Source organism: Aspergillus versicolor, assembly GCF_001890125.1.
Source record: "Aspergillus versicolor CBS 583.65 unplaced genomic scaffold ASPVEscaffold_5, whole genome shotgun sequence".
NCBI lineage: Eukaryota > Fungi > Ascomycota > Eurotiomycetes > Eurotiales > Aspergillaceae > Aspergillus > Aspergillus versicolor.
Window position 1 is genome coordinate 524,183 of NW_024467528.1, and position 25,887 is coordinate 550,069.

General features: G+C 52.3%; 8 protein-coding genes across 8 annotated transcripts; 5 read left to right on the top strand and 3 right to left on the bottom strand.

Moving 5' to 3' along the window:
* Positions 1-2,498: 2,498 nt before the first annotated feature.
* On the top strand, positions 2,499-3,401 carry ASPVEDRAFT_83741 (uncharacterized protein; the record flags this gene model as incomplete). The annotated part of the gene is made up of 1 exon (XM_040817439.1): positions 2,499-3,401. One exon carries the CDS (start codon positions 2,499-2,501, stop codon positions 3,399-3,401), a length of 903 nt encoding a protein of 300 aa, XP_040667992.1.
* Positions 3,402-4,320: 919 nt separating this feature from the next.
* Positions 4,321-9,514, top strand: ASPVEDRAFT_83742 (putative ABC transporter; the record flags this gene model as incomplete). Its single annotated transcript, XM_040817441.1, has 14 exons — positions 4,321-4,878; positions 4,925-5,096; positions 5,146-6,049; positions 6,094-6,216; positions 6,261-6,359; positions 6,404-6,528; positions 6,580-7,306; positions 7,359-7,436; positions 7,488-7,825; positions 7,874-8,097; positions 8,144-8,395; positions 8,448-8,737; positions 8,789-9,245; positions 9,338-9,514. 14 exons carry the CDS (start codon positions 4,321-4,323, stop codon positions 9,512-9,514), a joined length of 4,524 nt encoding a protein of 1,507 aa, XP_040667993.1.
* Positions 9,515-9,686: 172 nt separating this feature from the next.
* On the bottom strand, positions 9,687-11,383 carry ASPVEDRAFT_131913 (uncharacterized protein; the record flags this gene model as incomplete). The annotated part of the gene is made up of 2 exons (XM_040806872.1): positions 9,687-10,740; positions 10,794-11,383. The coding sequence occupies 2 exons, from the start codon at positions 11,381-11,383 to the stop codon at positions 9,687-9,689; spliced, it is 1,644 nt and encodes a 547-aa protein (XP_040667994.1).
* Positions 11,384-11,783: 400 nt separating this feature from the next.
* gmdA (putative general amidase GmdA) lies at positions 11,784-14,140 on the bottom strand. Its single transcript, XM_040812411.1, has 6 exons — positions 13,886-14,140; positions 13,454-13,835; positions 12,572-13,405; positions 12,469-12,516; positions 12,002-12,413; positions 11,784-11,959 (listed from the first exon to the last, which is right to left on the bottom strand). Exons 2-6 carry the CDS (start codon positions 13,727-13,729, stop codon positions 11,955-11,957), a joined length of 1,575 nt encoding a protein of 524 aa, XP_040667995.1. The 5' UTR covers positions 13,730-13,835; positions 13,886-14,140; the 3' UTR covers positions 11,784-11,954.
* A 250-nt stretch (positions 14,141-14,390) lies between these two features.
* alkB (oxidoreductase, 2OG-Fe(II) oxygenase family) lies at positions 14,391-15,526 on the top strand (the record flags this gene model as incomplete). Its single annotated transcript, XM_040806822.1, has 2 exons — positions 14,391-14,676; positions 14,724-15,526. 2 exons carry the CDS (start codon positions 14,391-14,393, stop codon positions 15,524-15,526), a joined length of 1,089 nt encoding a protein of 362 aa, XP_040667996.1.
* Positions 15,527-16,466: 940 nt separating this feature from the next.
* Positions 16,467-18,819, top strand: ASPVEDRAFT_663820 (uncharacterized protein). Its single transcript, XM_040815877.1, has 3 exons — positions 16,467-16,824; positions 16,878-17,660; positions 17,717-18,819. Exons 1-3 carry the CDS (start codon positions 16,569-16,571, stop codon positions 18,454-18,456), a joined length of 1,779 nt encoding a protein of 592 aa, XP_040667997.1. The 5' UTR covers positions 16,467-16,568; the 3' UTR covers positions 18,457-18,819.
* ASPVEDRAFT_663994 (uncharacterized protein) lies at positions 18,374-21,607 on the bottom strand. Its single transcript, XM_040815879.1, has 8 exons — positions 21,155-21,607; positions 20,863-21,068; positions 20,776-20,804; positions 20,644-20,708; positions 20,358-20,591; positions 19,493-20,310; positions 19,206-19,443; positions 18,374-19,138 (listed from the first exon to the last, which is right to left on the bottom strand). The coding sequence occupies exons 1-8, from the start codon at positions 21,363-21,365 to the stop codon at positions 18,708-18,710; spliced, it is 2,232 nt and encodes a 743-aa protein (XP_040667998.1). The 5' UTR covers positions 21,366-21,607; the 3' UTR covers positions 18,374-18,707.
* Positions 21,608-24,013: 2,406 nt separating this feature from the next.
* On the top strand, positions 24,014-25,866 carry ASPVEDRAFT_131960 (putative nucleotide-sugar transporter; the record flags this gene model as incomplete). The annotated part of the gene is made up of 2 exons (XM_040806877.1): positions 24,014-24,445; positions 24,502-25,866. 2 exons carry the CDS (start codon positions 24,014-24,016, stop codon positions 25,864-25,866), a joined length of 1,797 nt encoding a protein of 598 aa, XP_040667999.1.
* Between the last annotated feature and the right edge of the window lie 21 nt (positions 25,867-25,887).

Consider the following 25,887-nt stretch of genomic DNA (forward strand, 5'->3'; position numbering starts at 1 on the left):
TATTGGTTTGTTATATTCTAGCAATGCTAACGTTTTCAACCAGCAATAACGAAGGTCAATATTCATGGAGTGGTCACCACAAAGCAAGTCTGCAAGGCGCTAAAAACAGCTTTGAAATCAGCTTCTAAGAAACGCTCAAATTCGTCCTCTTTCCTACACCGTTGCATAAATTCATTTCCATTACCTACTGTTCATCTATAGACTCACCCTCTTGGCTCCCAAAATGAAGTAGTGTGCTTGGCTTGTCCAGAGGATAATAGACCAAGGTGGTGACAAGACCTGGGGATTTCGAATCTACTGTTCATTCCTGGATGGTTCGCCGGAATGGAACTATTTTCATCAACAATTCCATCGAATAGTCGACGACCTACCCTTGGTGGAATTCGGGAATGAGGAAATTCGGGATTCTAAGCACACAGAGTTTATTAAATTTGACGGCCGTGAGGATGATATCGGGCGTCTACGCCAGTAAGTACTAACTATTCAATGTCAATAATCAGAAGGCTGACTTGCCAAGGGACTTCCGGACCATTCGGGATCAAGGAGGCCTTAAATCTGGCATCCTTCAACCTGTCTTCCTCTTTGTAACGCCCGAATGCCGAGACTCATACCCCGAAGGCTACTACCCGTGACTTTGGGTGATCGATCCAGGCTGGTCGCTTGACGGGTCAGACCAAGATGGTTACGATGGGCGAGTTCCGGCTAATTGGGGGGGGGGTTACCAAAAGTTCTATAACTTTGTCTCAACGCATCAGTACTCCTTGAAAGAGATCTGACAGGACTATCACTAAGTATGCAAGAAATGGCCGGAAAAGCGACTCCCCGGATGGGGGCTGACTTTCCTTGACCAGCCCAAGTGGCCTGATTATTGTTTTCAAGTTAGGCTTGCTTTGGATGGCAGACATGAACAAAACGGCGCCAGTATTTTGCCCCGACCCAGGATTGTAAGATCTGGCGATGACAGAAGCCATCAATCTTGCCACGATGGCATTGCTTGGTCCTATTGCAGAACTCCTGTCCAATCGTGCAAAATGAAGGCGTTGCTATAGCCTCGCCTCAGCCCTGGCCGCCAAGATTAAAACCCCATCTTATTACTGCGCTGTATCCTGTAACTAGAGTACTGACCATGTATCATGGTCCTTGGCCCCCAACCCCACAGCCGGGTCTTTGTCTGTACAGAGTATGAATGTGTATATTGTAACCGACAGGATAAAGTACATATATAGGCACCAGCAATCAACCTCAACCAGACTGACTTCCGGCCCCATCCTTCAGCCCCTCCTGCGGAACTACTCAACGGCATCATTGCTGCCAAATACGAGGTATCTCTCCTGTGCGAATGCGAGGCTGGCTGTGTCGTGATCCTGATATCAGGCAGAAAGAATTGACTGGACTGACATCAGAATAGCATTTAATTAAGAGGATCAGAAAATATCTCTATCATTTGATAGATTTTTGTTAGAGCACGTGCAACTTGCCCAGTTAGGGTTGCATCCACCGACAGCAGCATCTCCCAACCCACTGGCCTGGTTTGATCTGACGCCTCAGAGGTGGCGTCATGTGCCAAGGGCTGCGAGTCGATATAACTGTTCATTATTCGCCTCGCAAGTCCACGAAGGAGCCCTAAAGATGGGACCACCTTGCGGGGGGCGAACCACGGTGCATCCACAACACTGTGGCTGGCCCCTCCGACCGTGAGATTTCTTATTCCACCTCCAGGCAGATCTTTTTCACTCTTCAGTTCTTAATATTCACTTTTTTAACTCTTCATTTAACTGACCGCTATTATGGATTGTCAGGTCCAGTTCCTGAAACCTTGTCTTGTCTCTTGGTCTGTTCGTCAACAGCTCCACCCATTCTCTCCACTATCAGTACAAGATCAGTCCAGGCGCCAAATAACAAATGGCAAATAGAATAGCAGAATACTGGCCGTGCACAGTCTTATCAGGCCCAAATGCAACAGGCTTATGCTCAACGAACCCTGTTAGCGCCTCCCATTCGATACTTTGTAAGCGACGTCGCAGTGGGCTTGCGATAACTGGGTGCCTAAAGAGCCCTAAATAACTGGACACTGCCATCCAGCGCAGAGCTGTTGGCGCCCTGACTCGTTGCATTTTAGCACATACTTTTTACTCTGTATCTCCTCGGAAGCCAGATGTCCGGACTTAAGGCATTATTAGACGGTGTTCTGCGTGCACTACTCTTAGCGGGGCCTCCGTTGCAGAATCGGAAATACAGCCAGGCGTAGTCGGAAATATCGGCAGTGCACTCGCAAGCCTTGTATTTAATATTTAGTCTGGTCCGCGTACGTAGACTACTAGATCTGGGGAGCAGTTCGTAAGCGCTTGAGGGTAACTTATATATTGCTGCTGTCCTGGATTTCTTCAGTATCCTGCCTGCATATCTTAACATTCTTAACATTCTAACGAGTCACGGCCTTCGATTTACATTTACCCCATTCATATTCAATCCACTGATGTTTACATTCAACTGATGACATGCCCTCCCTATCTACCTTCCTCCACCACCTCCTCTACACAACAGGCCTCCTCTCCCCTCCCCTCCCCCCAGCCCCCCAAACCCCCCAACAACCCACCTACGCAATCGCCCACCGCGTCCTGCGCCCATCCGCCGTAACAGCCGCACTCTCCCACGGCGCCAACGCCCTCGAAGTCGACCTCACAGCCTGGGACTCAGGGTGGTGGGCCGACCACACCGGAACAGCCGACAGCGCCGGCGCAACGGCGCACGAACTCTTCAGCTTCATCGCGAACGAGCGCGCGCACGGCCAGAACATCATCTTCGTGTGGCTGGATATCAAGAACCCGGACTATTGCGAGGATGAGGAGAGCGAGTGCTCGATTGAAGCATTACGGGATCTTGTACGGAGTACACTCGAGCCGGTGGGCGTTAGGGCGCTGTATGGGTTCTACCAGACAGAAGACAGTCGGGGCTTTGAAGTGATGAGCGAGACGGTGAATGCGAACGAGGCGCTGTGTTTAAGCGGGGACGCCGGGGAAGTTATGATGCTTTACGAAGAGTTCACGGATCTCGACCCGTTGCAGCGGATTATGGACTACGGGTGGCCGCAGCTGGAGTACGAGTTTGGGAGCTGCCATGAGCTGGAGTATTACACCTGCTCTGGGTTGAGGCATGGGCGGGATGGGAGGAATCAGGGCCAGCTAGGGCTTGTGATGGGGTGGACGAGTACGGCGGGGGATACGGAGAGGGTGGACATGATGCTGGGGTGGGCGGGGGTGGATGGGATTATCTATGGGTTCCAGGAGGAGGATTATGCGGACGGCGATGTGCCTAGGGAGGCGTTGGGGGATATTGTGAGCTTTGTCGAGGCGCATGGCGAGGATAGACGCATGGCGACGGTGGATGATATTCCTTGGTAGATTTCAATATACCCTCAACTGTTAACATATTCCACACCACAAGTACGTTCCAGCAAGCGGTCCGACCCCACTGGACGGTGGAGCCACAAACGATCTGGTGCCCAAAAAAGGTAAAATCCAACCAGATCGACATTGTTCTGCTTGGCTGTCAGATCAGTTCACGCTCTGGGCGATCGGCGTCAGGTCGCTCAGGCGGGACCTGCAGCTGACGGGGATGTCGATGAGCTTTGGATTCAGGCAGTGTTATGGCAGTGACTAGGGCTTCAATGTAGTCCTTGAAGAAATCTGCCAACTCATGGCCAATGTGCAGCCAAGATAGCCAAAATGTTGCAGCCTCGGTGTGCCTTGTTGGGCTGTTTGGCCCCAGGCTAATGGGAGTTCTGTTAATAAACAGGCAGAACTATTCATGGACCAGAGTATAGGATCCATCAAGGCACTGTCAGACGAATTGTATACGTCATTGGGATTTAAATGGTCATGGTGATTGACCTAGGGCTTGTCATAATGCGTTCATAAATGCATAAATATATGAACGTATAGACGGCCTCGACTTGAGTATACAGAGAATATCCTGCTGTCTTATACATGAAATAATTGCATCACCACAGTTGCAACATGAATCATGCCATAATACCATTCAATTCCCGATCGAGTATTGTGTAATTATATTATTATATCTCCTGATCTGGCGATGACTTCATGATGAACGCACCCGGAAGCAACTCATCTCCGTCCATCGATGTCGGATCTCAAGTTGTCCGAGTCCGATCGGAATCAGCTTGTTACTTATGATTACGATCGAGTCAGTCCGGAGTTAAGTGTCGTTGATATCATAGTCAATCCAATATATCAAGCCTGCCCCGTCCACAACCACACCCCATGTAGACTTCTACACACCACATAACCCTATCCAACAGCCATGGAACAGAGCGCCTATCACGATCCATTCAGGAACTCCCTCTCTGGCCAACCTCCTTCCCCCGCGGAGTCCGCCGGCACATCGGAAACCGCATCCATCCCATCCACAAATACCAACACCAACACCAACACCAACTCACCCGAAACATTCGCACCTATCCGGACAAACGAGTGTCCTCGCAATGACTCGACGACACCAAACCTCACCCGCCAGAGCACAGCGGCAGGCCGACCACTCACCCAAGATGAAATCTCAACCGCCCTAGCGCACCGGACCACGAGCTCCACGTACAAAGAGTCGTCCGACGAGGCGGACCAGATCGTGCGCCTGGTCTCGCGCATGTTCGGACATGACCGGAAGGCTAATTCCGACGAGGAGCAGACGCGCCATGTTGGTGTTGTGTGGAGGAACTTGACCGTCAAGGGTGTTGGGCTTGGGGCGGCGCTGCAGCCGACGAATACGGATATCTTTCTGGGACTCCCGAGGTTGATAAGGAGGGTGTTTACGAAGGGGAGGGGTGGTGGTGCACCGTTGAGGACGATTTTGGATGATTTCACGGTATGTCTTGTGCAGTGTTGCAGTGTTGCTGCTGCTAACGGATAAGGGGTGCGTGAGACCAGGAGAGATGCTCCTGGTCCTGGGCAGACCAGGCTCAGGGTGCTCGACGTTCCTAAAGACGATTGGGAATCAGAGATCCGGATATAAAAGCGTCCAAGGGGATATCTCGTATGGCGGGACATCCGCAAACACCATGGAAGACAGATACCGCTCCGAGGGTAAATACACTTATATACCCCATTCCAATACTCTATACTAACGAAACAGTCCTCTACAACCCAGAAGAAGACCTGCACTACGCAACCCTCACAGTCCGGCAAACCCTAATGTTCGCGCTCAAAACCCGCACGCCCGACAAAGCCTCGCGTCTCCCCGGCGAATCCCCCAAAGAGTACCAAGAGACCTTCCTCTCCACCATCGCCAAACTGTTCTGGATCGAGCACTGTCTCGGGACGAAAGTCGGCGGCGAGATCGTGCGCGGCGTCTCGGGGGGCGAGAAGAAGCGCGTGTCCATCGGCGAAGCACTCGTCACAAAGGCGAGCACGCAGTGCTGGGATAATTCAACCAAGGGCCTCGATGCGAGTACAGCCTCCGAGTACGTGCAGAGTCTGCGGAGTCTGACGAACATGGCGCATGCATCTACCCTAGTAGCCTTGTACCAGGCGTCGGAAAACCTGTATAAGCAGTTTGATAAAGTCGTGCTGATCGAGGACGGGAGGTGTGCGTATTTTGGCCGCACAGAGCATGCAAGGGCTTACTTTGAGGGACTGGGCTTTGAGTGTCCGCCTCGATGGACAACACCGGATTTCTTGACCTCTGTTAGTGATCCGAATGCGCGCAGGGTGAGGAAGGGCTGGGAAGACCGCATCCCTCGCTCTGCGGAGGACTTTCAGCAGGCGTACCGTGGCAGTCCGGCTTATAAGCAGAATCTGAGTGATATAGAGGACTTTGAGAATGAGGTCAAGGCCCAAGAGGAAGAGCGGGAGGAAGCGAGAAGGAGGGCGCCCAAGAAGAACTACACTGCTCCGTTCTACAAGCAGGTCCTCATCCTCACGGAGCGACAGTTTATGATCATGTACGGAGACAGACAGACTCTTGTTGGGAAGTGGGGGATTCTCACCTTCCAGGCCCTCATCATCGGGAGTCTGTTCTATAATCTGCAGCAAACGAGGTAAGTAAGTCAATATCATATCAGGGCACGGCTAATGCATACAGTGCTGGTGTCTTCACGCGAGGAGGCGTCATGTTCTTCGTCCTTCTGTTCAACGCCCTGCTCGCTCTCGCTGAACTCACAGACGTCTTTACCCATCGGCCAGTCATGCTGAAACATAAGACCTTGTAAGTATTCCACGATAGAGGCGATTCCAGGCTAATAGAGGCAGCTCGTTCTACCGTCCGTCCGCATACGCCGTGGCTCAAGTGGTGTGCGATGTCCCTATAATCTTCGTCCAGGTCACGCTGTTCGAGCTGATCGTATACTTGTACGTTGCTTAGTATTATATCTGACACCAGCTAACTTCACCAGCATGGCAAACCTACAGCGAACGCCGTCCCAGTTCTTCATCAACTTCTTATTCATCTTCATCCTCACAATGACCATGTACTCCTTCTTCAGAACAATCGGATCCCTCAGCGCGTCCCTAGACGTCGGTACGTCCTTCCCATCTAAACCTCAGCCTACTTAACCTGCTAACAATATAGCAACACGTTTAACCGGCGTCGCCATCCAAGCCCTAGTCGTCTACACAGGCTACCTAATCCCACCCTGGAAAATGCACCCGTGGCTCAAATGGCTGATCTGGATAAACCCCGTGCAATACGCCTTCGAAGGCATAATGGCAAACGAATTCTACAACCTCGACATCCAATGCGTACCGCCTAGCATCGTCCCCGACGGGCCAGGCGCACAGTCCGGCCACCAAACCTGCGCTATCCAGGGAAGTACACCCGACCAACTTACAGTGCAGGGGGCGGACTATATCAAGACGGCGTATACGTATACTCGCTCGCATCTGTGGCGCAACTTTGGTATTATCATTGCGTGGTTTGTGTTCTTTGTTGTCTTGACGATGGTTGGGATGGAGCTGCAGAAGCCGAATAAGGGCGGTAGTTCGGTGACGGTGTTTAAGAGGGGCGAGGCACCGAGGGCCGTTGAGAGAGCTGTTGAGCATAAAGATAAGGAGGTTCCGAATGGTGATGTTGAGTCTGGGGTGAATGGGACGAGTAACGGGAATGCGGATATGACTATGGAAGACGACAAAGGTAATACCAAGGTTGAGGGTATTGCGCGCAGCACGTCTGTCTTTACTTTCCAGAACGTCAACTATACGATTCCTGTTAGTGGTGGGAAGAAGAGGCTTTTGAGAGATGTCCAGGGGTATGTTCGTCCTGGTCGACTGACGGCGCTGGTGGGGGCATCCGGGGCTGGGTAAGTCATTTTTCTCTAATTAATTTATTTCAAGTGAGACTGATAATTACAGTAAAACAACTCTTCTCAATGCCCTGGCCCAGCGACTGGACTTTGGTGTTGTCACGGGCGACTTCCTGGTTGACGGCAAGTGAGTAGCCCTAACCCTTTGCCTTCTTATATCTACGTACTTACAAGCAAGACCACTCCCTCGGAGTTTCCAACGAGCAACAGGCTTCGCTGAACAGCAAGACATCCACGAGCCAACTGCCACAGTCCGAGAATCGCTGCGCTTTTCGGCCCTCCTGCGGCAACCCAAAGAAGTCCCGACCCAGGAGAAATACGACTACTGCGAGAAGATCATCGACTTACTGGAAATGAGGCCTATCGCCGGCGCAACGGTAGGATCAGGCGGAGTAGGGCTGAACCAGGAGCAGCGCAAGAGGCTTACTATTGCGGTCGAGCTTGCGAGTAAGCCGTCTTTGCTTTTGTTTCTGGATGAGCCTACTTCGGGTTTGGATTCTCTTGCGGCGTTTAACAGTAAGTGGACTTCAATCATGGTTTCAGAATTCCAGTTAATGATGATAGTTGTTCGTTTCCTTCGTCGGCTGGCAGATGCTGGACAGGCAATCCTCTGCACCATTCATCAGCCGTCTGCTGTACTGTTCGAGATGTTTGATGATTTGATTCTGCTGCAGAGTGGCGGCAGGACTGTCTATAACGGTGAACTGGGGACCGACTCTTCCAAGCTCATTCGCTATTTCGAGCAGAATGGGGGCAAGAAGTGTCCTGATGATGCCAATCCGGCAGAGGTAGCTCCATATCTACCCATTCCTCTACCTAGCTGACATTGCCAAGTACATGCTAGAGGTTATCGGCGCCGGCAATCCAGAATACAGAGGCCAGGACTGGGGAGACGTCTGGGCCGACTCGCAGAACTGCAAGCAGCTCTCGGACGAAATCAGCCATACCATCGAGTCTCGCCGCAGCAACGAGAAAGAACGAAACAAGGATGATGACCGCGAGTATGCCATGCCCATATGGACGCAGGTAGTGGCTGTCACCAAGCGGTCGTTTGTTGCGTACTGGCGGACGCCTGAATACAACATTGTAAGCCCTATCCCACATGCATCTATGACATTGCAGACTAAGGATATGATAGGGCAAATTCGCCCTGCACATCTTCACCGGCCTCTTCAACACCTTTACCTTCTGGCACCTGGGTAACAGCTACATCGACATGCAATCCCGCCTCTTCTCCGTCTTCATGACCCTCACCATCTGTCCGCCGCTCATCCAACAGCTGCAGCCTCGCTATCTACACTTCCGCGGCCTCTACGAGTCCCGCGAGGCAAACTCGAAGATCTACCACTGGACCGCATTCGTAACCTCTGCTATCCTGCCTGAGCTGCCGTATTCCATCATCGCCGGCTCCATATACTTCAACTGCTGGTCCGTCTAAGCCCCCAACCCTCCTTAACCCCTATTTAACTAACAATACAGGTACTGGGGCATCTGGTTCCCCCGCGACAGCTTCAGCTCCGGCTACGTCTGGATGCTCCTAATGGTCTTCGAGCTCTTCTACGTAAGCTTCGGGCAATTCATCGCCGCCCTGTCGCCAAACGAGCTCCTCGCCTCCCTGCTAGTCCCCTGCTTCTTCACATTCATCGTCGCCTTCTGCGGCGTCGTCGTGCCCTACATGGCCCTGCCCACCTTCTGGCGCTCGTGGATGTACTGGCTCACCCCCTTCCACTACCTGCTCGAGGGGTTGCTGGGTGTTGTCGTCCATAATATCCCCATGGAGTGCGTGGAGCGCGAGGAGAGCTTCTTTTCCCTCCCGCCGGGCTTGAGTACTTGTCAGGAGTATGCGGGGGCGTTTGTGGATGCTGCGACGGGGTATGTGAGGGATGCTGGGGGTGGGATGTGTGCGTATTGTCAGTTTAGCGATGGGGATCAGTTTGTACGTCTCCCTTTCTCCTTTCTTCATACTTACCCTACCTTACTTGCCCTATGGTACTATAAAGGAGACGCTAATATGATATGGTTTGGCAGGCAACGAACTTCAACGTCTACTACAGTCACAAGTGGCGCAACTACGGGATTTTCTGGGCATTCGTGGGGTTTAATTTCGCGGCGGTGTTTTTCTTCTCGTGGCTTTATTTGCATGGCGTTAATGATGCGAAGAGGTGGATTAGTGCGCGGAGGACGAGGAAGAGTGTGAAGGGTTAATGACACAGGATAACACAGGACAAATATCTTGGGATTGATTAACGAACTGATGATGGATTATGATAATTGGCTAACTAGTACGGAGTACATTTAGTATATACAAGGAATGGATTTACTTTCCAAGTGGATATGGATATGAAAGAGCAGTCAGGTAGTGTCAGACTTGTCAATGTCAACCAGCTGAAGATGGAGACTCCGGGGGAGGATTCGAAAGCGTCGATGGTCCATGCTGTTGCGGCTGCGGGTTCGGATTCCAGGTAGATGAGACAGGGCCACCCTGTGTTGCTGGGCCTGCAGATGGCTCATTGGGGGCGTTGGCATGGCGGCCGTTCATGAGACGCTGGCGTTTGGCCTGCGGACCCGAGTTCGGGCTCTCGTGAGACGGATATGGCGAAGGGGGATGCTGGCCTGGCGAAGGTCCGGCGCTTGGGCTGTGCGTAGATGCTGGGGGCGGCTGCATGGCTCTTGGTCTGGCGTCTGCGCTGTTGGCGCTGACAGAGTCGTCTGGTAGAGGACTGGCGGCAGCGCCCACTCGGCCCATAGTTCGGTCGTGCATGACCACCCGCTTCCACTTTGCAACCACATTTTCGTAGTCCCAACGCGCGGAGCTCGGGCTGACCTGGCTCTCCTTGGCATCGAGCTCCCGGGCGGCGTCGCGCGGCAAGGGCAGTGTTTCCGGAGGGAAGAGGGCGAACTCTCGCGGCCACTGACACGAACCAAGTTTCTCAACCTGGGATCGCAACTGGTTGGCCTCTTGCTGGACGCGAGCCAGCTGGTCGTCGAGGGACTTGCGCTTATCAGACTCACGTGCGAATGCGCGCAGAATCTCAAGCTGCCAGGCTTCTCTCCGCGCCTCATGTGGAAGCGACACCCAATGCTTGAATGCGAGCTCAAGGTGCCGCAGACTCATTTCCTCGTGCTGCTGCGCGTTTCTTTGGATTGTTCCCGAATCCATCCCGAGGCTGGACTTTCCAGGCAGCGAGCTGTTGGCCGACTCGGCGGACAGCTGGTCGCGCTGCCACTGCTCAATTTTCGAACGGATCGCATTGCTTACCATTGCGTGATGATCTGGCCCCGGTGGGTCAATCGGCAAGGAGGTCGCCGATGGAAACGGGTTAGTTGAGAACAGCGTCGGAGGCGGGGGCAGTAGTTGTAGGCAGAGGGAGGGGAACGTTTGGACCTGAATATCGAATTCGAACGGCGAAATACGCGGTCGCGTTCTCGAACTAGAAGACAACAGATTAGACGAGTTCAACTTGAAGCAGTAAACGAAACATACGTCGCGGCTTTGATGTTATCCAGGACCTCGCGCAGGGCCAGCTCCAGCGCCCTCACAGTATCCGGGCTACTAGCGTGAGAACCCCGGGTCCCGAGATCCGTTGCAGCTAAAGGCCCGACACGGGATTGAGAAGCCGCATAGCGAGACGCTGCGGATTCCTGTGACTGGCTTGGGTTGGGGATGTCGTTGATCACACCGGTCGCATGCCACGTTGGCGTGTTGAACATCATCCGGATGGGACCCTTGCCCCCGGATTCCCCAGCCTGGTGCGAATCCAACGGTCCTTTCCCCAAACCGCGCTCAGGAGTATCCCGCTTGCCAGTCGAAGTCCGCGCCTGTCGCCGGGTGATCCCACTGCGAATGCGCCGGATCTCCTCGACATCGTGAATGCCGTCTGGCTTCTTCTTGAAGAGGAATTGATCGAGGTGTCGGCCAAGGGAGGATGAGGTAAACGCCTGGTTACAGTATTGGCATTTTCGGTCCTTCTGGGACTGCTGGTTTTTCGACGAGTTAGCGAGGCTTTGGTTTTCTTCGCCGGGGCCAGAGTCCTCAGGAGACTCGGCTGGGCGAGAGGACGCGCCGTCTTCCATGGTAGCACAAGGGCGCGAGGCTTCTCGTGGTCACAAATGGGCGGGCGCGGTGGAACTTTGAAGGAGACGCGTGGGCGTGAAACAACAGAGACAGCGTTAGGTCAATTCTGCAGGTGGGCGACGATGCATGAGGGCGTGGGTGGGACTGAGTGAGCCGGACCAGGGCCGCCCAATAGGAGGACGACGCGAGGAAAGGAAAGCTGGAAGGAGGGAGAATACAATGGAGAATCCGGGACAAAGAAAGAGTAGAGGGTGAAGGAGCGGACAAAGGGGCGGTTGGGAGAGGAAAGGAGAAGAGCGAGGCGGAGGGAGACGAAGGCTGAAGATGAAGTTGAAGGCGACACGAGAATCTTGAACGACGATCGCCGCCAAGCTTTTCGGTCCCCCAGCGCGATCTCTACAAACAACTGCGCAGTCCGCATTAATTCATTCTATTCGGTACATCTATCTTCAATCTACGCCTTGACAGCTGCTCCAACATACTCTGCCAATACAAGCATCTTCTCCTCCTGCAGTCGCCGCCCGAACAGTTGGACCCCAGCCGGCGCCCCATCGTACACATCCGCATCATCTAATCCTATCAGCGCCGCAGCATTAGAAATGGACAGGTGCACTTACAGCCATTGTACAACTTCTCGTCAACCTCGCTCAAGAAGTCCCGGGGCTGAGCTACATCCACGCTCTTGTCCGCATGCGTCACCGGGATCGCTACACTGGTGTAGTCCAGCAAGTTGAGAAACGAGGTATACCCAACATAGTCATAGCGATTCGGTATCACGGCAGCATGAGGCGCAACGGGACAAACCACGGCATCAACTGGCCTGCCTGTACCAGTGAGTTGAGCGGTAGAGTTCCAGTAATCCATATACTGTTTCTGGTACTCGCGCTTTGCGACGTTGATCCCGGCAACCTCTTGCGCTGTCTTTTGGGGAAGCCCAGCAGGCAGTATGACTTGCGGTGCAGGTTTCTCCCCAGCGAGGCCGAGGTGATATTGAACATCTGCACCCCCGTCCATACCATAAACGGTGCCCTGGGGATTGTTAGCAACATGGTATGGCCGACTTGGGTTGATTTGAGTGACATACTGCAATCTCATCGGCGGTTATGTGCGGAGGAGGGGTCCATTCGATAATCTAAATGGTCCAGAGTCAGAGCTTGTTTTGAAAAACATAGGTTGATCCATCTTACGGTGTGGCCGAGTCGCTTCAATGTCTGTTCCACAATCTGTAAAGCTCTCGTGATTGGTGGGTGAGGCTTAGCAACTCCAGTATCCTTCATTATCGCAAATGCAAGCTTGGAAGGATCTTTCGCAGATTGTTCCACTAATCGCCGTGTATCCAGTTCAATCTCACTCCTCCAGGGTAGCTCTAGCACAAGCGGGTCATAGAGCCACGGCTGTTGTCCAAGAACGGCCTTGAAAAGGAGCTGCAGCGAGCGCGCTGTACCAGCAAGGGGCCCAATCACCGACAAAATGGAGTTCTGGCCATCCATCGAATTGGCGGCGCCTTCGTATGGTATACGCCCTGAGGAAGGTCGGATTCCATACAACCCGTTGAATGCAGCAGGTGCGCGGATACTCCCACCAATGTCAGTGCCAAATCCGCCTGGTGATCCTTTTAGTGCGATTAGTGCTCCTTCGCCGCCTGAACTGCCTCCGCTAGAAAGAAGTCTGTTCTTTGGGTTTGTTGTGTAAGTGATAATATTGTTGACTGTTTCTCCGGTCATCAGTGTCGCGGGGACGCTGGTCTTGCAGTACAAGACTGCCCCAAGGCCACGAAGTTCACGAACAAGTTCGCTTTCGAATACTCGATTCCTAGGGTCATCTTTCAGACCCTGGAATGTGCCAATCCAGCCGACATAGCCCATTGTGGTTTCTACATCCTTCACGTGGAACTGGTCCTTCAGACTAACCGGGAGGCCATGCAGAGGCCCAACAGGCTTTTTATGCTCTGCGAAATAGGCATCGAGTCGCTTTGCGTTGTCGATGGCGGCGTCAAAGAATATTTCGTGCAGACAGTTCACCTTCACCATCATCAGTCATTGTCCTAGAGGGTAGAAAGACAACCATACGAGTTGGTGAGCGAGGGCCGCCCGATGACAGAACGCCTCAGTCACTTCAACAGCTGACCACTCCCCAGTAGTCGTTCTGTCGGCGATACCATACGCGTCGAGCTCCGTGATCTCGATTTCTCGCGGGGTGAGGAATTTCTGGATATACGCTCCTGTCACATTGCGGAGCTCTGTATCAGCGGGAATAGGCTCCTGGATCCTCCATTTGGATGGAATTGCGTCGAGAATCGACTGGCGCTTAGTGTCTGCCAGGGGTTTCCAGGGTGTGACCGTCATGTTGGTAGTCTAATAGTTACTGTGACTTAAAGCTGAGTTCTGTTTCTGAACATAGGCACAGGGGGGTCGGCTATCAATATATATCGCCTCGTATCCGGCTATTATCCTACATCCACCGATAAGCCAGACTATTTCTCAAAAGGGCAGGTCAATAACCTTGGAGCATTACAAGCACCCGTGACATAGGTGCTCCGAGAAGGAACCGGAGGGACTGCGAGTGGCGCCGGCATATTGGAGTGTCCAGGCCTTGGTTGCGGGGTGGACGGGGTGGAACCCGTTATCATGGCTGATCAATCCGGCGGCCCAAGCTCCAGGAAGTGACACTTTGACACGTGTTGATTGATAATCACCAGAGTTGCAGGAGTATATTGTGAAAGATGACTCCAATAGCGCTCTAACACTCTTCCAGGCAGGTATAGAGAGAAAACAACACTCGTGTTACCAGCTGTATTCGTTATCGCGGGGATTTGTTTGGTAGGCGGAGTAGGAAGCGGTCTAGTATTCTGCCGTGAATAAACATGTCCCGCCAAAAAAAGAACCAAATTTGTCCACCAGCTCTAGACCACGAGGCACCGCCAGTTCGAGGGGAAGTCGTCGGTACCATGGAATAGCACGTCTGATACATACTGAATGTCATCTTTAATGAATATACACCCCCAATATGGCCCGTATTACCAGCCTCAATGCCCACGAGGCACCACCGGAGTCGGTGCGATTGCGCTACAAGCAATATCAGAAAACTTCTCTGCCTGAAATTGACACCGATGCGAGCATTGTTGACTTGCAATCTTTGGATCCGGACGATCTTCCCAGCAGCATGACACTTGTGCGGAGGATATTCACCGAAGACCTTCAACCAGCCTTTGACAAATTCGCAACTCCAGGCGGGCGGACTGAAGAACAACTTCAGCGAAGCATTCCTGTTTTCAAAACCAACTCCGTTACTGGTAAATATTACACTATCCGATGGCTGGAACCTGCTGATGCGTTATAGGCCTTCTCATGGTCCCAGCACTGTTCCCACCAGCAGTTCAAATAGATCTGCTCAACCGGTTATTCCACCGGGACCTCTCGAACAGCGCGCACAAGACGAATCTCCATCTCCATTACGATGTCACCTACCCTTTAAAATCAGATAATATTACTGAATACCGCGATACGAGTACCTCTGGTAAAGGAACTTTAAGCGACCAAGCAATGTCTTTCTTTGAGGACGACCGAACACGAACACTCTCACCCAAGGACCCAGAGGTACACAAGCCCCTTACCGTACAAAATGTATTGAACAAGAAACTCCGCTGGGCCACCCTCGGTGGGCAGTACGACTGGACTGCCAAGGTTTACCCAGCGGAGCGCCCTCCGGCTTTCCCTGAAGACATTGCGGGGCTTCTGCGAGCGGCCTTCCCAGAAACAGAGCCCGAAGCCGCCATCTTGAATCTATACTCTCCAGGAAATACCCTAAGCCCTCACCGCGACGTCAGCGAGGAATGCGACGCCGGCCTTATTAGTGTTAGTTTTGGCTGTGATGGCCTTTTCCTCATCAGCCACGACGACGGCACGGGGTGTGAGATTATCCGGCTTCGTTCTGGGGATGCGGTGTATATGGATGGGACTTCACGCTTCGCTTGGCATGCTGTGCCCAAGATTGTGCCTGAAACCTGTCCTCCTTGGCTAGCAGACTGGCCTTGCACCCCGGGCGATGAGGAGGCTGCGTCCCGTTTTAAGGCCTGGAAGGGCTGGATGTCGAGTAAACGAGTAAATCTGAATGTCCGACAGATGAAGGGTGGCCAAACTTAGGGTAAGGGCCGCCGCCTTGGCCATGCTCCGGTTGCCCCTGCAATATTCGGCCGTGCACTTGGCTTTTTCGGCCCCTGGGCATAACGAGCTGGAGACCTTCTTGGGATGGTCCTTGCTCTTATGTATTTGACTTTTCGGAGACCCCGAGTGACACTACGTTCAAACGTTTGCCCCATGCAAAGTTTGTTTGCCGCCCTCAGCTGTTTCAGTAGCTATGGCAGCTATCTACGACGATCCTTGCAAAGGTTCGAGCTTGACAGTTCGGTGGCAGCAACGGGTTCAAGAATATTACGATAACCGACGATCTACAAGGTGGTTAATTATGCTTGCCAAAGGGCCAAGCTTTTGTGTAGTGAGTATATTAATTGCCCGAATTGCAGGATAGTCTTTAGGGGAACCGGCGCGGGGGGGACCTTCATTATTTGCCCCTCGAACCCAACCTGAATACGAATTAGAGCTCTTCCCTTGCTACTTCCCTTCGAGGCAGTACATTCGGAGATATGGGTGGATTTAGTCTGTTACAGGCGGCTGGCGAGACTGCCAAGCCGTGTTTCAGGACTCTTTAATCTCCACACGACCCTGTCAACATCGGAGATCTTCAACCTCCCGTTGCAGCCGACATCTGGCCGTTGTCAGTGCAGCCGCGAGCTGATTGGTGGTCTTCCTATCGTGTTTCATGACTGAAGAGGTATCGACAACGTCGGCTAGCCAGTGGTCATGCCGCGAGACCCAGACCCTGAGATACCGAGGGCACGGCGGCACTGCCAATTGGCCCCTTTTCCTAATACACAAAGACCAGTGTCTCACCTTTGTGGTAATCACCATTTTGAGTCTTTGACAAGTTTAGCGTGATTGTTTGAATCTGCACAATACAAAGCCGTTGAAACACCTTGTCCTCTAGGCGTTTTAAAACAATGGTCCGTGGCGGGAGTCATGGGGTTCGCTCCAGCAGTATATAAGCCGACGAACAGGCTACAATGTGGTGAGGATCGCCAGACGCTCATTCAATTATTCCTTTCTACCGTGCCATCCACTCCTTAAAATGGCACTCTTTCTTTTCTTTTATCTGCTGGCAGTTCTTACCTTGGCTTCTGGAAAGCCTATTTTGATCCCCAGGCAGGCCGGGGAAGCAACGCAGGATGTTGCTCAACCCTCTTTTGACGTTGCAATAGAGACTCTTGGGAACACAACTGTCAGGGCGGAGATCACAAACCTGGGCTCGGAGGGCGTTCGGCTCTCCCAAAGAGGTGGTATCCTTGACCATGTTCCAACAAAGAAGGTCATTGTCCAGGGCGGTGGTTGGTGTCCCCTTCCACTAAATTGAAAGAGAAGCATTCTAATGGGATAGTAGACTCGGATCCAACATTCATCGGGGCTCATGTCGAATACATTCTCGCCCACTTGACTGCCGATGGCTTCGTTGAAGTTGCACCTAACAAGACAGTCGCGTCCACTTTCGACATCGCTGACATCTACGATCTTACCCCGGGGCAGGAATACACAGCCGTGGCAAAGGGGGCTCTGGAATACACTACGCTAGACAACAAGAGCAAATTCAGAACCGCCAAATATACATCCAACAACATTTCGTTCACCGCGCCAGCGGACCTCACCCGTCGCATGGAGCAACGCTCCGTGCTTGAATGCTCAGACGAGAACAAGGCAGCAGTACAAGAAGCCATCCTTCGAGCCGCTAAAATGGCCACCGCGGCAGCTAAAGACGCTCGCACAGGCAGCAGTCTCTTTGAAAAGTTCTTCAAAACTACCTCTCAATCCGATATCGAGAAAGTCGCAGGTCGATTCGAGGCTATTGCCAAGGAAGCAACAACGACAGGTCAACTCACATACTACTGTGAGCCTACTGCGGACGACTACTGCTCCTCAAACGTCGCAGCCATGACCTATCCCTCTCTCAACAAGGTCGTCAACTGTCCCGCCTACTACACCAGCACGAGGGAATCCAACTACTGTGGATACCTCGACCAAGCCGCTATTACACTTCACGAGTACTCACACGCGAGTGCACTGTACAGCCCCGGAACCGAAGATGTCGGCTATGGCTGGGACAGTGTCTTGTCTTTGAACACGGAAGATTCAATGAACAACGCTGATAACTTTGCTTACTATGCTTCCGGTATGACTCTTCCTACTATGGTATTTACACTTGGCCTTTGCTAACAAGATATGCAGCCGTCTACCTTCAATGTGCCGCCGACGACTCCGTTACTATTGGGAAAGCACTAGACGTTGATCTCGGCATCAACATTGGTGGCTCTGGCGACTCGGGCGACTCCACAGAAACAACGACAACGGTAGAACCCACCAATACCCCAGAGCCCACCCCTACGGGTACAACGGGAACAGGCAGTGATACTGGTGGTGACACTGGCGGCAACGATGGCGGCAACGATGGCGGTGATACTGGCGCCGGCACCGGCACTGGGACAGAAACGGGAACTGGCACCGGCGACTGGGGCACCTGGGGCTGGGGCTGGGGCTCAGGTTCAGGGTCATGGTCAGGGTCAGGGTCTGACTCGACCAACAATGTCGCGCCGAGCTCAACGCCGACTACAGCACCCGTAACGACGACAACGGGCGAAGGTCTCTGGAACCTGCAGGATCTGATAGACTGGCTTTGGAACCAGTATGGCAGCGGAGGTGGACAGACCCAGGGGCAAGGCAATGCACAAGTGCAGGGACAAACACAAACTCAGGACCAGGGAGGGATTTCAGTTTCGAATTCGGATCAAGAGACTGCAGCCAATGTCGAGACGGCCACGACAACACAGGTCGCTGAGACAGAAGAGGACTGCGATGAGGAAGAGCAGGAACCAACGCAGACTCAGGGCCAGGGAGGGAATCCGAAATCGAACTCGAATCAAGAGACTGTAGTAGTTGTCGAGACGGCCACGGTCACACAAGTTGTATAGGCAGAAGAGGATTGCGACGAGCAGTGGGCGGTATTGCTGTGAGATCAATGCGATCAAATGCCGCTCGTTCGTCCTTTTTACATTATACAATGGCCTTTGGGATCACTCATATCCGGTAGACGTATCCAATTCACTTCTTTAATCCTCTTGCTTGCAATCCCCACACAATAACCCTCCGAAGTGCCTCATAATCCTATTCAGAAACTTGCTACCCCGGCCAGACCACTCGTCCAGCCCTACTTAGGCAGCACTTAAGCTGTGAAAACATTAAAATCGGCCTTCCCCGTAAAGTCCCGACTACTCCTCCCAAGCCATGCAGTAAAACTTCCTCCTTCAATCGCCCATCCCTGTTTCTCCGAGTCCCAAATACTCAAATCCCGCCGCTGAATAGGAAACGCAACCGTCTGCGTCTCCCCGGGCTCCAGGTATACCTTTTGAAACCCCCGTAATTGGCGCACTGGTGCCTTTGCAGCCTCCGGGAAGGCAAGGTACAGCTGTGCAACCTCTGCTCCGGCTACATTGCCTGTGTTCGTGATATCGGCAGATATGGTTAGGATTTGGTCAAATAGATCTGAAGGACCGCCTGGTATTGTCGAGCTGGTGGCGTATGGACCCAGGGCATCTGTATCAGACCCTGAAGTGAATACAATATCCAGGTTGGAGTGGTTGAATGTTGTATAAGCTGTCCACTATATCAGACACATCCACAACACACGGAAAAGTACTTTAGGGACGTAGGGAAGACATACAAAGCCCAAACCCGAACTCATACCGCGGCTCGATGCCTGCCTGATCGAAATGGCGATAGTCGATATACAGACCCTCTGTGTAGTCGCACTCGCAGCACTCACAGATCTGCCCGTTGTAGTCGCTTGCGTTCTTCGCGATAGTGTATGGGAGTTTCCCTGAGGGATTTGCGTCGCCGAAGAGGATGTCCACGATGGAATTTCCGCTTTCCTGGCCTAGGGCTCCTGCATTGAGAACGGCCTAGAAACAAGTCAATAAACAGGTCTAAGGCGATTGCAGAATCACGTACTGTAACATTCGGATGGTCGATCCAGGCGTCAACAAGTCTAACCCCAGCGTTATCCATCACCACAATCGTCCTACTGCAGTAATCAGCAACATCGTTGACGAGCTGGTCGCCAACCGGGTCAGCAAGGGTGCGTCGGTCTGCGCCCTCTTTGCCAAAAGCATTGATGAAAACAAGACAGTATTCCGACATCGAAGCATATTCAGAGACAGAGACCTCGAAGCTCTGGAAGAAGCCATCGCCTGTGGACGGCGGAGGCGTGACTGTCCAGTTATCCGAAAGGATATATCTATAGTTAAACCCGCTGCCCTCTGCAGCCCTTGCAGTAAGGGCGTCCAAGGGCGAAATAGCATACGGCGCAGGTGAGGTGCTTCCGCCACCGGTGATGAGGTGTCCATCGTAGGTGTCTCCCTCGAAGGTAGCAAAGTTCGACTTAGGGCTTGGGCCGGTTGCGAGGTTTCCTGCGTCTTTGCCGAAGATTCCGATGGAGATAGGGTTGCGGAGCGGTAGGGTTTCGTTTTTGTTCTTTAGAAGGACGATGGATTCTGTTCCTGCTCTGCGGATGAAGTGCTTGCTATCGGGGTCTCGGACGTTGAGGGTCTCTGTGTCCGAAGGCGATGGATACTGCTCGGGGGCCTCGAGGAGGTTAAGCTGCGTCGCCACGATTCTTAAGGCGTGCTCGGCCATAACACTCTCAGGGATATCGCCTTTCCTGATGGCAGCCAGTATCTCGGTGATATTATATCCTGAGTTCCAGTCAAGGCCGCCGAGGAGACCAGCGGTTTTGTTTAAGGGCGCAGTGACATCGGGGACGATGAGGCCTGGAAACATGAGAATTCATATGGCGCCATTGATGAACAGTTCTTACCCTGGAAGCCTGTCTCATTCTTCAATACACCGTTCATTATATGGTCATTCTCACAGCCAATGACGCCGTTGACTCGGTTCATAACACACATCACGGAGCCCATGCCGTTTGCAACACCGTCAATCCAGGGCCAGAGGTAAAGCTCGTGTAGAGTCCTATCATCTAGATTGCTAGAGGTCCGCATCACAGGGTCGTCGCTATCATAGGACGTACGATTGGTCTCCTGTTCATTGGCTATATCTTTGTCAGTTCGAAAGGTATATCCAGCCGGCGACGACAGCCATACCGATATAATGTTTACCGCAAGAAATCACATTCTGCGCCTGGATAGCCTTCACTCCTGCCCCAAACCTAGTCAAACATCCCGTTAGCCAGGATCTTGCGCCGTGCCACCGAAATAGAGCGGGCAGGGATTTACATCTTCCCGTTAAGATACGGATCAGAGCCCTAGATGTTAAAACCCGTCAGGTTGAAGCAATATGCCACCTGATACAGCCTAACTTACAAGCCCTTCCCAAAGCCGTGATCCATACGGGCTCCTCCCAAGAGGGCCCGTGGACGGGCCCAGCAGCATATTATACCCCTTCTCGCGAAATTCCACAGCCATACGCGCATACTGGTCTGCCACCAGGGACCGGTTCCAGGAGCTGCTGATAGTCTGGCCTCCAATCCAACCGGACACGCCTTGTCCGCCGGATAGACCTGTAGGTCCTAGACGGTTTATTTAGGTCAGCAGTGGCGGATGGGGCTAGATACTGCGGACAAGAGAGTAGTGTGGGGAGATTGGAAGCACTAACCATCGCTGGGCTCGAAGGGCACGAATCCAGGAGCAGTGCCACCTCTGACAGATATGTTGGCCTTTTGTTCGGTGGACCATGTTATGATTTGTTGTTCGGCAGCATCGTATGCTTTCTTCCAGTCGTGGAATGGCTGCTGCGCTTGGACGTGGCTAGTCAAGGACAGAAGAGCAGCAGCGCTCGTCAAAGCCGAAAGATGGTTGAGATGCATAGCCAGGGATCAATGAAAGATAACGAGACTTTTTCTCTGAATGCCATTCTTCATAGGCTCAGCAAAGGTGGCTTCTCGCGCACTTTTGTACCCTCCGGAATACACTCCTCGGGTTATCCGCACTCTTGTCCACTTCGGCTGACGAGACTAGAGTTAATAAGAGAACAGTCGGGACAGCTTCGCCCGAGATCCTTGGGGATGACCTTGGCTGGACTAAAGCCCTTGCCGTGAGTGCGGTTGGTTGTATGATCTTAGAGTGCACAGGTCTGGAGAATTGCGCACTAATCCGGAATCCGGGGCCATGCGGGGGTCCATCTAGTTAGGGCTGCGAGTCAGTTACGGGGTAATGCACCCCGGAGAACAGCAAACACTGCAGTAGAGCTTACGCACTTAGCCCTGCCCCTGCGAAGCTGGCCCTTGCATTCCGGTGTCCGTATACGGCTTTGACATTGCACCGCGACGTATTCTTTGGCAGGCAATGCTACTATACCCCACGATCAGTGCCCCAGGTGTTCAAATATCTGTAGATATATGTTCCTTTCCAGTATACTCCCAGTTCTGCACGCCGCTCAGAAGGAGTTTGGAAGCGTCGAATAACAGCTCGAGTACGCCGCCCAGCTAAAACGCAACAGGAATAGCATCCGCTGCTGCAATATACTGCAGTCTTGGTAATGTGGAGGGAGTAAACATTAGATGTCATTGACATCCTACATATTTAAACTAGAAATTATCCCTATACATCGTACTGCTTCAGATCCTCAAAGACCTCTTCTGCTCAAATTGTACTAAGTGCTCAGAACTATTATAAGCGCTCGCCTGGGTGTATTTCCGGTTACTGCTACCACAGTGCCAACATGCTAGCATCCCAGCCATGTACTTATTATATTTATACTGCCACCAATTGTAATTCAATTGCTCCAATAATTTGACCCTGCTTTGCAATTATGTTGTCAGTTGTCGAGAGTTCATTCACATTCGGCCGAGGCTCCCCGCACCGCACAGCAGCAGCCGCCAATAAATTCGGCGAAACTCCAACCCCGGATCGTCAGCATTATTATTAAACAACTTTCACGCGGGAAACTCGCTGGCGAATCAGGGCAGTGGCACAGACTCTTAGCTCCTAGCTAGTCGCTTGCCTTGGTCACCAGACAGTGTTATGATTTGCGAGTGCTGAAGAATTGAACGACGAGACAATGAGTGGGAGTGTTTCTCTGCGCTTTGTATGCAGATGCACAGAGATCAGGGTCCCTTCCTATTCTGGTGTCTACAGTGTCCATCGCAGCTTCCTGATTTGGCAAGTATACCACTTAACCTGAGCTTAACCCTAGATAGAGGGCAGGTGCGATCGGATATGTGCCTTCCTAGAGCATTTTGGGCTGCGGTGCAGGATTAACTGCCTTAGCCCTAACTAGATCTTGTGTTCTTTGGCCATGAGAGAAGCTCTGTCGGAGCTAAATAAATCCTTGGTAGCTGCTACTCAGTCCGTTATAGCTGGGCAGAATATGCGACGATGTCTAGGTAACGGCACAAGAGTGATGCCGACCTCTGTTAATACTATACTCTGGCAGAAAATGTCCATCTAGGGTGCGCTATTAGTGATATATCCATTGTTAGCCTCGTGTCATATCGAGGATCGAAGATCGCAACTTGCAGGTGGCGGTCTGGGGCTGCTTGATAATTGATAACAGCCGGCAGCCCGTGTCTCAGGAGCAGTAAAGAGCATAATTATTCTGTTACCAGTTCCTGAAATATCTTGGTGGAGTGATACTGGAGCATGTTATACCTCGTGGGCCCCAGAGCCTGGCTTTACTGAATGGCCCTGGGTAACTCTCTTAGCCTCAATGAACCCATGTGCATTTGCAGCAGCCCTGCAATTGATGGCGATGATAATCATGATGATAATCCTGACGATAGATAGGATGATAAACAACGGTGTCTTGTTGACCGGAATACACGTGACTTCTGGTCGGTGCTGGAACTGGAACTGGAGCTGGACGGAGTCGAGGCTCAGGTTCAGGAGTCGACCCTTGGCAGCTCTCTTCGTGCCTTCCCGTGGCTATTGGGCTGCTGCTTCTGACCCTCGGCGGGAACGGACCCCATGGCTGTGTTTGAAATTATAGTGACGGCCTAACGAATGCTTGGACTCTCCTGATCTTGTGACCGACTGCCTCGATCTCCTTCTTCTTCCTCTCCCCGTCAATCCTTCCCATACCAACCAGCCCTGTCCTTTGCTTTTCCTTCCTTTTGTCTGTGTCCTTCTATCTTCTCTTTCCGTGTCCCTTTAAACATTTTCCCTCTATCATCACGCTCCTCAGTCACTCTCCTTCTCCGCACTCCACCGGTCGCCCTTGCGTCCTACCTGCCTCTCCCTCTCCGGCGAGCCCACCTGCACCAAGCAAAATAAACTCTTTTCTCAATCAAGTTCGCCCGCCGAACGTGTCAACTATAGTGTTTCTCTCACCGAATCTTTTTTCGCTCCTTTCTTTAATCCGCAAGCTGCCCGCTTTCTCCGACCGTCCATCCTTTCTCCCTCGTCGATCCGCGTTGATTCCTCTGCTTAGACCCGCGGTGCACGAATTGGCAAGGTCGCATTGATGGAGCTATCGTCGCCATAACGAATTCGCCCGTCTTTCTAATCATCGCCCAGCATGAGCATATCCCCTGGCAATCATCACCGACGGCGCAGCTCCGTCCTCACGGGCGCTGGTCCGGCCCAACCACCTCCCGTCGAGCAAAGAGAGGATAATGGTCATAAACGTGAGGAGCAAAAGTCGTCTCCAGCTGAGGATGCAGATGTCTCCGACCTCTCTTCCATTGCGGAGAGCGAGGAAGCCCATTATCAGAGCTCCGACGATGACTACCCCGACGATGAGGAAACTGGGCTCACCGCAAATCAGAGGCGTCAACGGCGCCGACGACGAAAGCAACGGAGGCAGTTGGATGCCCGCATTGCAGGTGTAAAGGCGTCTCGTGATGACTCGTTTAATATCAGCTCAGCAGATCGGACTGTTATGAGCAAGCTGCTTGTTAATGTTGGGCTGATCTTGTTATGGTACTTCTTCTCGCTCGCCATATCCATTGTAAGTTTCCCGAACCCTTTACATTGATTCGTTGACCACCTCTAACCACGAAACAGTACAATAAATGGATGTTTTCTCGAGATGACAACGACAATGAAGTCTTTCCATTTCCTCTCTTCACCACCAGCTTGCATATGCTCGTCCAATTCTTGCTTTCTTGTCTTATCCTTTTCTTCATCCCCTCACTACGGCCCCGACCCGCACCCTCAACGTCCCGATCGCCAGATTCGTCTGAACCAAAATCGATAATCACCAAGTTTTTCTATTTCACACGATTAGTACCATGTGGTACAGCGACTTCCCTAGATATCGGGCTGGGCAATATGTCACTAAAGTTCATCACCCTTACTTTCTTGACAATGTGCAAATCCTCTGCGCTTGCATTCGTCCTCCTATTCGCATTTGTCTTCGGTTTGGAGACACCTTCCCTCAAATTAATTGCCATCATCGCCACGATGACTATTGGAGTGGTCATGATGGTAGCTGGAGAAACAGCTTTCAACGCTGTAGGCTTCATCTTGATCATAGCCTCAGCTTTCTTTTCCGGTTTCCGATGGGGACTGACACAGATTCTCCTTTTACGACACCCGGCTACAGCCAATCCGTTTTCAACCCTTTTCTTCCTCACCCCAGTCATGTTCGTTTCTCTTATTTTTATCGCCTTGGCCGTTGAAGGCCCTACCGAAATCGTCACCGGCCTGCGGGCCCTGGCAGATGCCCACGGGATGGGACCAGGACTAGCACTTCTGATCTTCCCAGGTGTGCTAGCATTCTGCATGATCTCGTCCGAGTTTGCGCTACTCCAGCGATCGTCAGTCGTGACCTTGAGTATCTGCGGCATATTCAAGGAAGTCGTCACGATCACTGCGGCGGGCGTTATTTTCCACGACAAGCTGACTGTCGTCAACGTCACGGGCCTCGTCGTCACCATTGGCAGTATTGCTACCTACAACTACATGAAGATATCAAAGATGCGGGCGGAAGCTCAAAACAACAATTGGGATTCTCACCCGAACTCGGATTCGGAGTACGGCTCTGTTCCTGGCAGACGCGGCGATTATCAGCGAGTTGCGAACCAAGAAACATCCGAGCTCCATACCGAGGATTTCCATATGAACGATGACATTGGGGCTAACAACCCCAATCCCCCTCAAGACCCAAACGCTGGGCGCGCCTTTCCTTCTTTGACAACAGGCCCTAGTCACAACACCCATGGGCTCACGATAAACACTGGATACCTAAGCGACCATGGCCGTAGCGCGACTCATTCGCCTTTAGCCCCCGGTCCATCACCCTTGAAGTCGGCTCCACCAATTATAGTTTCCATGGAAGGAGAGATACTAAAGCACGAACATCTGGGTCAAGGTGGAGATGAAAACCTTCCATCTTCGGGAAGGGGCTCTCCAGCTCACAGCCAGTGAGAGGATTGAAGCCCAAAGCTC

Bases quoted from the DNA above. Each gene is read 5' to 3' on its own strand.
- gmdA (XM_040812411.1), bottom strand. From the start codon at position 13,729: ATGACGGTCACACCCTGGAAACCCCTGGCAGACACTAAGCGCCAGTCG. The intron at 13,406-13,453 runs GTATGGTTGTCT...ATGATGGTGAAG, and splicing joins CGGCCCTCGCTCACCAACTC to GTGAACTGTCTGCACGAAAT. The intron at 12,517-12,571 runs GTAAGATGGATC...TGGACCATTTAG, and splicing joins TGAAGCGACTCGGCCACACC to ATTATCGAATGGACCCCTCC.
- ASPVEDRAFT_663994 (XM_040815879.1), bottom strand. From the start codon at position 21,365: ATGCATCTCAACCATCTTTCGGCTTTGACGAGCGCTGCTGCTCTTCTG. The intron at 20,805-20,862 runs GTAAGTTAGGCT...TTTAACATCTAG, and splicing joins CACGGCTTTGGGAAGGGCTT to GGCTCTGATCCGTATCTTAA. The intron at 20,709-20,775 runs GTAAATCCCTGC...ATGTTTGACTAG, and splicing joins CCGTATCTTAACGGGAAGAT to GTTTGGGGCAGGAGTGAAGG.
- ASPVEDRAFT_663820 (XM_040815877.1), top strand. From the start codon at position 16,569: ATGGCACTCTTTCTTTTCTTTTATCTGCTGGCAGTTCTTACCTTGGCT. The intron at 16,825-16,877 runs GTTGGTGTCCCC...ATGGGATAGTAG, and splicing joins GGTCATTGTCCAGGGCGGTG to ACTCGGATCCAACATTCATC. The intron at 17,661-17,716 runs GTATGACTCTTC...CAAGATATGCAG, and splicing joins CTTTGCTTACTATGCTTCCG to CCGTCTACCTTCAATGTGCC.